Genomic DNA, 11,142 nt, shown 5'->3' with positions numbered 1-11,142 from the left:
GGACGAGTGTGCGCAGCAGTTTCGGGGAAGGGCAAGGACCTTTGTGGCTGAAGCAGAGGGATCGAGATGGGAGGGGCAGGCGAGGCAGCAGAGCCTCAAAGGCCTTGATTCTGGGTGGGACAGGGGGCCAGAGCAGTATCTTGAGCAAAGAAGTAACATAGGCCGAGTTCTATTCCCAGCCTATGTCAAGGTCACTCGGGCTGCTGCATGGAAGCAGGCATGAGAGGGCAAGGGTGGGAGAGGGGCTGAGGTAGGGGCAGCAGCCTGAGCCAGAGCCGGGGCTGTGCTGGAGTGGACAGGGCGGTCGGGGGCTAGGTGTATTTTGAAGACAGAAACTGATAGACTGGATGTGGCACGTGTGACAGGGGAGTCCAGGATCATGCCCCAAGTTTGTGACCTGGGCATCTGCAGGGACGAGGATGCCACCATCCACCGCGGGGCAGAGGTCTCTGAAATGGGTGAGCAGTGCCGGCAGCGGGCCGTGCAGACCCAGGGCACAGGTGTGCGGGGCTGGCGAAACTGACTAGTCATGGCCAAGCCACTGCTGAGGGCCCTTCGGAAAAGAAAGCAAGAAAAGGTCACAGCCAAGTTCTCAGAAGGCAAACCAGGGTGGACCAGTCTGAGTCATTACTTGTTAAGTGAAAAATGAATGGTTTAGAGTTATGGAGAAATCTGGTAAGAAATCACTCTAGATTTCCTGGCTCTGAAAGATCAGTTACGCCTTTTGTTCTTCTGAGAGTATCTCTTCCTTCTAAGAGTCTGGAGGAGCTCACAGGCAGATGACAGGGGGAACTTCCCCTAAATGAAGCCAAGGCCATTTCAAAATACAGCCTGCAGTCGTGTCAGAGAGTTTGCAAGAACAGTAAACTGAGGAGATCCCACAAACGCTTTCCAACTAGGCTTTATTTTAGTGTCCAGTATTATCAGCAATGATACAGGAGTAATTCAGGCATATATATCACCTTAAATACATCAGAGAAAACACTCACTGTCTCGCACTCCAGCAAATGAAACAGAGAACGAAGTTAGCAGCATTAAATTAAAGTGCCTTTTGCCACACTTCTTTCAGAAAGAATCTCGGCCTCAAGTGGTATAAATTTGATTTTACTTATTGTATAAGAAGCTCAAAATCCCATTCATTACCTGGGGGCCACATTCAAGAAAAATTCATTGTTATTTATTCTAAATAATCCCCCCCGGCCGAAGCACAAAATTCATTGGAACTGTGTGATTTCTCCAGACACGCTGGGAGCCAACCACCATCCGGGCCTGGCAAAAAGCTCAGAGCGTCCTCCCGCCCCAAGGCGGCCTTGGTGAAGTCCATGACTTTGTTCCACACGCCAGGGTAGACCGAGGGTGTGAGGGCCAAGTGGGCACCTGGAGAGCACACCGCCTGCGTGGCCACCCACCAGGGAGCACAGGCCACCAAGCCAAGTCATTTCCCCAAAGTTGGTGGGTGGCTGGATTCAAACGGGCAGGACAAGTCCCACCTCCTGCCTAGGCCCTGCCTCGCTCTTAGACAGAAGTGCTGCTGGTTTCTAGGAAGTTCTCTGACCTGTGCTGCAAGGGCTGTCACCCCAAGGCTGCTGGCTCCAGACAGCTGACACCTTGGAGGCGGGAACCTGCCCCCACTGTGACCAGTAACTATCCCCAAATTCAAAGACAGTAAACACTTCTCAAACTCAATGCAAGGCCCCATCTGTCAGCTGGAGGCCCTGGGGACAGGGAGGGTGGGAGGATGGGTGCTGGGTTGCCCGAAATGTCTCTTGGCCAAGTGCAGTATCACTGACACGGGAGACTTGGTCCAGAAGACTGGTGGCCAAGGGCGGCTTGGGCTAAGGGCAGTGGGGTGATGGGTGGGAAGACGTTTCTTAGGGGACATACCAGGCATGCCATCAAGCTAGCAGGGTGGGCTCTCAGACACCATGAGCCCCTCACAGGGCCCCTTCAGGTCAAGCAGAAGGCCCTGATTCTCCAGATTCTCCAGCCGTCCTGGGTGGGGCCCACTCCCCCGGGCCTGCCGCCAAGGTCCCCTCCTTCCACCACCTTTCCTTCCACTACATCCTCTAACGCTCTGGACCAAACCATCAGTCACTCATAAGAAACCAGACTAACGGGCTAAGCACCCAAACCAGAGCCAGGGACACAATGTGAAAGGAGGCAGGTCCTGCCTCATCACGGCCCTGGCCGCCCGCTGACAGCACGGACTTCGACGCGCACCCTCCACGGGCCACCTGTGCTGTGCTACGCAGCACTCCAGCTGCCTCTGCCCGCCCTCCCCGCCCCTTGTGGCACGAGGCCCGCTTGGGCCTGAAACCCAAGGCCCTCTGACCCCACCACCAGGACCGGAACCTGGTCTGGAAGGCCCTGCAAACGGGATGAAGCGTGAAAGCCAAAGGACCAAACTGACACACAGGCCACGGGCCCCCGGGGGATGGCCCCTGCCTCCCTGAATTCACATTCCCAGTGCCATCAGGGAAGAAGATGCAGCGCCCCCTAAGGTGGCCTCTCTCTGCGGATGAGCGGGGTGCACGAGTCAGCAGCCCGTGGCCTGCATGTTGGCCGGAGCGGGGGTGTCTGCCGATACCCTTAAAGGCCCAACCAGGCCTTCTGCGATCCCAAGACCTCATCAAGCAATCGGATGAAACCTCAATCAAGGGAACCTGACGAAGCAGAGCAAAGACGGGACTCAACTCCTCAGTACCATGCTATCCAGAGTCATCATTAAAAGAAGGCTCCTCTGAGGGTAGGAGGTGGGAGATCTTCCTGCAGCAGCAGGCAAAGGAGGGGGACAGTAACTAGCGAGGACGGTGGGAGACAGTGGGGGCTTCGTTCTCACGGTGGCGGTGGGAGAATGGACAGGAGCTGCTCGGGCCCTGGAGGGAGGCCCCACTGGGCTGGCGGCGCCGCCCGGCCCCACTCAGGCTCCGGCTCGGGCAGCCCACTATCTGCTTGGCTGCAGGTACTGGTGCGTGAACATGTTGAGTTCGCTGTCCAGCCAACCAGCTTTATTCCTGCAGAGAAACAGTTACTTTGCAGCATAGCAGCTGACAGTAACGGCAACAGGCACCCCTGACTCCTACAGACTCACTGACTCCTCTGAGCACGTCCACTTCACAGATGGAAAAAATGGGGCCCAGAGACATTGACTAACTTCCTATGGTCACGTGACTGAGTCGTGACGGAAACAAAGGTCAGGCTTATCTGTTTGCTTCACCCTGGGACCAGGGCCTACATCCCTGAACAGCTGGGAACACAGTTTTCCTGCCTGACAGCAGGTGGCTGTGCTGATACGCAGCCTTTTCAGGTGCACCCTGTCCCCGTGTGTGACGAGCAGCAAACACCCCCCAATGCAGCCCCGTGAGATGCCACAGGGCATGAGTGGTGTGTCCGGGGTGGCGGGGAGGGAGGGCACATCCTTGTGGCCGGGGAGGGGAAGGCCCATTGATGCAGCTCCCCTCGTGCTGACGTCAGCGGTGGGGGCAGGAAGCACAGGGTCCCCGTGTACTGATGTTATCTCGGGCTCAGCGTGGAGGCTGTGTCATGAAATCTTACTGCATTTTACAGATGAAGACAACGAGGCCCAGGAAAGCCCAGGGATGGGCCTGAGTATGAGCAGCAGGACCTGAAGCCAGGACTCCTGACTCCTTAGACCCATTCCTGCTCTAGCAAACCGCCAGTGGTCGCTCTGGCTTTGGGCAAAGAGCCCTGGCACATCTGGGCTCTGCCAGTCTCTGGCTACCTGGCCAGCCTGCCTGTGGGCACTGGTGCTGATAGGCTGCCGTGCCTGGGCTCACAGAGAGATGGTGCAAAGTGAGGGTTCCCGGCCACTTGGGAGACAATACAGGACAGCCAACGTGTGGTGGGTCAGAGGGTGCGGGAGCCTCAGCACACCCGACTTCTCCCACTGGCTTGACTGTCTACTGTGGGGTCCCACATGAGGTATCGAACCTCTGTAGGCCTCAGTTTTTCTTTTCATAAAATGCAAGTGATGATACGGCCCTGAAGGGACGGTGAAGATGGGGACAGCAAGTGTCATGTGCCCGAGGGGCTGCAGCTAAGGACGTGCCCATGAGCTGTCACCTCCCAGGACGGGGCTTCCTCTGCAGCCTCCGTGGCCAGCCTCACCTGAGCAGTTTGGCTTTGCTCTGAAGTGAATCGAGAACCTCGATTTTCCTGTTCATGGCGGCAATCTCCTGCTCCAGGTTCTCCCGGGTCACGTCGACTTGCTGGCACAGGTGAGCAAAGGTCCCAGACAGCTCCCTGCATGCGGAGAGAGTCAGGATCAACCAAGACATGCAGCGGCTGCCCACGAGGTCTGTTGGTGGTGAATCCGATGGCAGGCAGGGCAGCAGCCAGTCCACCTGTCACGCTGGCAGCTGTGCCCTGTGCCAGTCCTAGGCCCGGTCTGGCAGACTCTCCCCCCACCCCCTGCTGAGACGGTGGACATCATAACCAGCGCACACACCAGCACCACCCGGAGGGAGGGCCAGGAGCACAGGGCACGACGCCCCGGCTTGGGCACAAAAGCCCAGGACTCAGAGCCCGGCCCTGAGTCAGCCAATTGCAGGACACATGTGACTCCTCTTCAAATCTCCATTTCCTCATTTTGAAAAAAGGAGATGCCTATAAAGACACCTCCCTCAAAGCGTTCAGGGAGAAAAAGAAAAAATTAGGTGCAAAATGCCTAGCAGTCTGGCACATAGCAGCAAAAGGCAGGCAGCTAGCACCTTCCCCCTTGCCCCCCAGATCAGGTGATCCGTCCCACATGACCTGGGATGCGCCACAAAGAACGGGCTGTGGCTCAGAACATCGAAGCTATCTCACACCCAAGCCCTTCAAGGGAACCCTCAAAAGATGCTACAAGTAATGGCCCTCATCCTCCCATGTCTTCTCTCCTTGGAGGACCAAAGGCCTAACTGGTCCCAGCCCAGGACACGAGGTGTCCCTAAGAGACTCCTCTCCCATCCCTGGCCTCCACACTGGCACTGCGCAGCTAGAGGCTGAGTCAGACAACGCTCAGGGCTACGGCTTCCAGGCCAGGCTAGAAGGGAAGCTGGGGGGCGTCCTGAACCACCCTTGGGGCTGACGGGGCCACTCACTGCTGGACTTGGTGGCTACAATTGGAGCCGGTGTAGCTGATGATGAGCTGCAGCTTCTCGCTGGCGTACTCTACAAACTGGCGCTTGAAGGCCCTCTCCTTGGCCTTGGTGGTCCAGGTCAGACGCTCGTAGATGTAGAGGAGGCCATAGAGGCCAAGGGAGAGCGCGATGAGTCTCCAGCCCACAGCCTTCCACACCTGCAGAGGCACCGTGTCAGCCGCCTCGGCCTCCCTGCCATCCCGCTGCCCATCTTCTCAGCCTGCTGCTGCCACAACTTTCCCAAGAGCCTCGGTCAGGGAGCCTTTGAGTTTCTACTCAGAACACGCCACCCCCAGGGCATGCAGAACTTCCCAGGCCAAGGATCGAACCCACATCACAGCAGTGACCACACCAGATCCTTAACCACTAGGCCACCAGGGAACTTCAAGAACTATCCTTTCAGTGTCTTCTTTGGTCCTAATGAGGTCAGAAGGGCAGGGACCATCTCTAGTTTGGAAATAAGGGAAGCTTAGTGTGGGCCACGTAATACAACTTGTACAAAAGGTGGGGGAGCCACCTCTGTGGCTTTGAGGACCAGAAGCACAGGTCCAGGCAGGAAGAAAAATTTTTTTTTATGGCTGCACCCACCATACGGAAGGTCCTGGGCCAGGGAGTGAACCTGAGCTATAGCTATGGCAACACTGGATCGTTTACCCACTGTGCCGGGCTGGGGATAGAACCCACACCTCCACAGCGACCTGAACTGCTGTGGTCAGATTCTTAACTCACTGCACCACAGCAGGAACGTCAGCAGGCAAAAATCTTAAAGACAAATGCTAGGTATTCTAAAGGGACATTCCATTCTGGCGACAACGACAACAAGCAGAATCCTGCATGTCGATCCCCAGTAGATGGCTTCTTTTGGTCTGGTCTGTAATACTTTGGTTCAAGGCAGTGCAGTTACAGTCAAAGAGCACTGGACTTGGAGCCAGAAATTAAGGCTCTAAAACTGCCTGCAATCCTGGCTGTGTGACCTTGGGCAAATCTGTTTATGCCTGTCTCCTGCTAAAATAAGACGAATGGCTTCCACCCAACTCCCAGAGTTGTTTGGGTAAAATGAGACACTGATTATAAAAGGGTTTCATAACCATCAAGGGTCAGCTTCTCAGCTAATGACCTTCTGCCAGGTCACCGGCTATGAAAAAAGAACCAGAGCATGTACCACCTGCAGACCAGAAGGGGGTGACCTCGGCTCCAGCAGACCCTAGTTTTACCAGCTGAGAATGCAGCTCCTGGCAATTCAGTTACAATTAGGTTCTGCCAGCATTCCCTAACGGCATGAAGAAAATTCAAGGCATAAGTTACTCTGGCTGCAGTGTGTCTTGGGTCAAGACTGGGGAGTATCCTGGTTATCAAGAAGGGGTACCCTCGGTCATCAAGGAGTACCCTGGGAGTTCTCTTCATGGCTCAGCGGTTAACAAACCCAACTAGGATCCATGAGGATGTGGGTTCAATCCCTGGCCTTGCTCAATGGGTTAAGGATCTGGTGTTGCCGTGAGCTGTGGTATGGGTCGCAGACACAGCTTGGATCCTACAATGCTGTGGCTGTGGCACAGGCCGGTGGCTACAGCTCTGATTCGACCCCTTGCCTGGGAACTTCCATATGCTGCAGGCACGACCCTAAAATAGCAACACCCCCCCCACACACACAAAAACAAAACAAAAAAATGAAGGTGTACTCTGTTTATCAGAAAGAAGTACCCTGGTTACTAAGAAGGAATATGCTGGTTATTAATAAGGAGAACCCTGGTTATTAAGAAGGGTACACTGGTTATCAAGAAGGAGCACCCTGGTTACTAAGAAGGAGAACCCTGCTTATTAAGACGGAGTATGCTGGTTACCAAGAAGGAATACCCTGGTTATTACGAAGGAGAACCCTGGTTACCAAGAAGGAGTACCCTGGTTACCAAGAAGGAGAACCCTGGTTACTAAGAAGGAGTACCCTGCTTAGCAAGAAAGAGTACCCTGGTTATTAAGAAAGGGCAGAAAGGAAAGAGCAAGAGAACTGCAGATGGAGAGGTCAAGGCCCAGTGTGGCCTCTTTCCGTCTCAAGCCCTTGCAAGTTCTGCTCCTGGGTTTCCTCACCTACAAAGGAGAAACTCCCTGGTCATATCCACCTCTCTATAACTCAGGTTTGTCAATTTCTCTGTAGGGCCAGTACTTACCCATCATGTAGTACTGGCCCTACAGTGGGGGAAAGAATGTGACCCTGGCATCTGATGGGGCCAGAGATCAAATCCTGTGTGTCCTTGGCAAGCTAACCTCAGGTTTTCTTCTGTAAAATGGGTACAGTGCTACCGAAATGACATGTTAGCTGAGTGAGACTAGAATAAGTCCATAAAGGCATATTAAAGGCGGAGGCTGCACAGCTCCTGAGATGACAGGGAAAAGCTGCCATGAGGTGACGTGCTGGGCGGATGTGGGGACCACCACCCGCCTGCCCCCCACCCTTCCCCAGCAGGGCACGTTACTGACCACTCCTCCAACAACGAGAATGCCCATGGAGGTCCTGGACGTCAGGGAGGCCAGGCCGGTGACCATGGAAACCATGAGCTCCTCTTGGGTGAGGGAGCCCTGGGGCAGCGGGGGCATGCTGGGGTTGGCCGGGGTCAGGGGCATGGGCCGCTGCGCCTGCAGAGAGAAGGAGGAGGCGGTAAGAGCAACATGGCAAGCCTCTCACTCCACGAAACTCTCGGTGACCCTCGAGGCCTGGAGTCTGGAACAGGGAGAGGGACACAGGGAGAGGCTTTTCAATCTCCAAGGGAAAATGAGCCTCGCACGCAGCAGAGCATTTAGGCTTCCTATCAGCCCTGCCAGCCTGAAGGTGGGCACTGTGGGATACCCCTGGGATGCCCCAGCACAGCTCCCCACGCATGGGAAGTGGCCCAAGAGCAACACGTGAGCAACTCCGGTGCTACAGTGGTGGGGGGTGGGGGTTAAGATCTAAATGGAGTCAATGGGGGGTAGGCGGACAGGCCAGCATCTTTATTTAACAGTTATAGCCTTTTTTTTTAAATCTTTTTGCCTTTTATAGGGCTGCTCCTTTGGCATATGGAGCTTCCCAGACTAGGGGTCTAATCGGAGCTGTAGCTGCTGGCCTACACCACAGCTCACCGCAATGCTGGATCCTTAACCCACTGAGCAAGGCGAGGGATCAAACCTGCAACCTCATGGTTCCTAGTCAAATTCGTTAACCACTGCGCCACGACGGGAACTCCAACAGTTACAGCCTTACTTGAACGTGTAATAGAAAAAACGCGGCTTGCATTTCACAAACGTTAGTGCCTAGGGTAAAACTCGGCTGATTTGTAGCACAAGCCTGACAGGGGTGTGCTGTATGGTGGCCCATGTGCCATGCCATGACCTCAGGGAACGCCATGAGGAAAGGTTCATACGTCTGGAGGCAGAGGGCAGCCTGAGCTCCCTTGAGGCCCAAGTGAGGGAGGGCCTTTGCTTGCCTGGTCGTTGTAGCCCATCAAGGCCCGGCGGCTGTTCTTGGGGCCCAGGAACCGATTCACCAGCATGGTCCACCCGAGGGAGAAGTGAAACTCGATGTCCTCCTGGAAGTCAGCGCACAGCTTGTCACAGTTGAGGTCGTAGCTGAGGGAGAAGCACTGCCGAGGAACCAGCATGTCTACCTGGCCCCGCACAGATGCGGGAAGGAGGGGTTTCAAGCCATCTGTTGGGAAGAGTAAGGGGAGAGAGCACAACTGCTCAGCCCCGTGCCACACCAGGCCACGCCTCGGAACACCTGCTACTGCTAAGGTTGCTGGCGGTGAGGTCCAGAAGCTGGGCCTGGATGAGTAGCCTGTGGGCGGACAGGCCGGGTCGCCCCAGGGTGGAGAGGCAGGTGTGCGCTCAGACTGAGGCCCATACCTGCTAACGTGTGGCTCTGAGGAGCAGGCCAAACTCAGCCTAGGACAGTCCCATGTGGTACCCAAGATGGGCCCCCCATCCCAAGTGTGTGTGGAATGAACTCACAACACACCCCCAGAACCCGAAAGTATCAGGGTGCCTCATCATTAAAAGTGACAGGTAAGGAAAAGTCACTGTCTCTGCAGACTGGCCTGAAACCCATCTTTGGGCAGCCCAGGGCCGGCCCCGCCATGACACTGACCGATCATCTCCTGTTGCATGGTCTGCAGGGAGCTGGTGATGGCCGTGGAGCAGCGGTCCGACATGTTCCGGCCCAGGCCTTCCTCTATATGGCGATGCAGTTCCTGCGGCCAGGAGAGGGCAGTGAAGGGAAGCTGCACCCTCTGCCAGGGGAACCTCTGGGGAGCCCAGGAGCCCCAGGTGGCCGAGGAGAGCCTGGGGCTCGCGTCCCAGGCTGAGGGGCCCTGACTCAGACCAGAGCAGCTGAATCCCTGGCTGCTTGGGGATTCCACCCAGAAGCCGGAAGGAGTCAAGGGGAGGCCCTGCCCAGAGCACCGGCCGCTTCCTGACTCACATTCTTATACACCTTGAGGACCACGGGAGAAGGGTGGAAGTCCATCTGGTACTCGTCCACCAGCACAGACAGGCGCCGGATCTCCTCGGCCATGGCGGTGGACACCTAGTGCAGCAGGAGTGTGCTGGTGAGCATCAGGGCAGAGCGTGACTCAACCTTGCAGCACCAGGATTCGATCGATCGGACTGGACATCCCTGCCCTCAAAGCTGCCATGTACGCAGCTGGTCTACGGAATTAAAGCTTTTGAGCTAGAGGGGGTGGGAGAGGCTGGCTGACCAGACACTCGGCTAAGACGCAGGGGAAGGGGTCCAGAGGAGGGGTCATGCCCGGGGCCACACGATGCCACAACAAACCCAGGGAGGTGCCACATTCCTGAACAGGGGCCGCAACCTCCTCCTGGTAGGCTGAGAAGCCCCTGAAGAGGAGGATGCTCACGTTTTCACTCTTCTAGCGCCCTGGCCTCTCCTTGGGTCCTAATCCCCCAGGGTGCTTCCTCTCCCGTTTCTCACCTGCCTTTCGACTTCCTCCGTAATCTGCTTGATGCGCAGTTTGTAGTCCTGCGCCAAGAGCTCCAGCTGCTTGTCGATAAACCGCAGCCGCTCCTGCCGCTCTTCCCGAGTTTCGAGGCAGTAAACCCTGAAAGAAAGAGCGCTGGTTACAAGACGCAGGTCCCCACCTGATTAGGCAGAGGAGCCAGAGCGGACGCTGGGAAGCCTGTGCGGGTCCCGGCTGTGCGCCTGGCCACGGTGAGGCCCGGGCCGGGGCAGGCTCTTGCACCCTCTCGGAGGCAAGCCCTTCCCCTTCCCAGGTATGAGGGAGAGATGGCACCGACCACTCGTAAGTCTGCCAGGTCAGAAGACGTGCTCACAGATGGGGGAGGGTGCTTCCAGGGGGTTAGAACAAGTTCTGCCAATACAGAAAAAACCGGGAGTTCCCACTGTGGCACAGTGGAAACGCATCCAACTAGGATCCATGAGGACGTGGGTTTGATCCCCGGCCCTGCTCAGTGGGTCTGGTGTCCGGTGTTGCCGTGAGCTGTGGTGTAGGTTGCAGACACAGGTCAGATCCCACGTTGCTGCGCCTGTGGCGTAGGCTGGCAGCCGCAGCTCCAATTCAACCCCTAGCCTGGGAACTTCCATATGCCGCAGGACACAAAAAAAAGGAAAAAGACTCTTGCAGATGTGCGCAAGAATACACACAAACTGGCATACACTGCAGTAGGGTCTGAGATAGCAAAACAGTAAAATCTAACAATCTATGGAAAAATGAGATCTATTCATGAAGGACTACTCTATAGCAGCTAATAGTCCTAACTTCCAGCTACAGGTAACAACAAGGACAAGAGGCAAAAATGATGCTGAGTGGGAAAAGAAGCCAGGTGCAGCATGATCCTGTATCTATACATTTAAAGCACGTGCACACATTCCATTTAGAGTGGAACAGCAATGAGGTCCTGCTGTACAGCACAGGGAACCATATCCCCTCTCTTGTGATAGAACATGATGGAAGGTAATATGAGAAAAAGAATGTAGAGATATGTATGACTGGGA

General features: G+C 55.8%; 1 protein-coding gene across 49 annotated transcripts in view; it reads right to left on the bottom strand.

The window, feature by feature from the left end:
- Nucleotides 1-883: 883 nt before the first annotated feature.
- The window catches only part of MFN2 (mitofusin 2), a 30,043-nt gene continuing 19,784 nt past the window's right edge, over nucleotides 884-11,142 (bottom strand). For 31 of the 49 annotated variants that reach the window (XM_084962827.1, XM_084962826.1, XM_084962815.1 and 28 more), the window contains 8 exons: nucleotides 10,102-10,228; nucleotides 9,592-9,696; nucleotides 9,259-9,361; nucleotides 8,600-8,820; nucleotides 7,617-7,772; nucleotides 5,103-5,299; nucleotides 4,129-4,263; nucleotides 884-3,014 (listed from right to left, as the gene is read on the bottom strand). In XM_084962827.1, coding sequence (XP_084818953.1) covers nucleotides 2,945-3,014; nucleotides 4,129-4,263; nucleotides 5,103-5,299; nucleotides 7,617-7,772; nucleotides 8,600-8,820; nucleotides 9,259-9,361; nucleotides 9,592-9,696; nucleotides 10,102-10,228 — 1,114 coding nt within the window. In that variant the 3' untranslated portion in view covers nucleotides 884-2,944. The remainder of the gene's footprint in view (nucleotides 3,015-4,128; nucleotides 4,264-5,102; nucleotides 5,300-7,616; nucleotides 7,773-8,599; nucleotides 8,821-9,258; nucleotides 9,362-9,591; nucleotides 9,697-10,101; nucleotides 10,229-11,142) is intronic. The other 18 variants (XM_084962836.1, XM_084962848.1, XM_084962833.1 and 15 more) reach the window with 1 other exon arrangement.

The sequence above is a fragment of the Sus scrofa genome, chromosome 6 (genome assembly GCF_054392235.1).
Source record: "Sus scrofa isolate SSC_HxYL_T2T_F1_AM1 chromosome 6, Sscrofa_HxYL_maternal_Yorkshire_Landrace_v2.0, whole genome shotgun sequence".
Taxonomy (NCBI): domain Eukaryota; kingdom Metazoa; phylum Chordata; class Mammalia; order Artiodactyla; family Suidae; genus Sus; species Sus scrofa.
The sequence above is the reverse complement of the archived record's forward strand: the minus strand, read 5'-3'. Positions and strand labels throughout refer to the sequence as shown.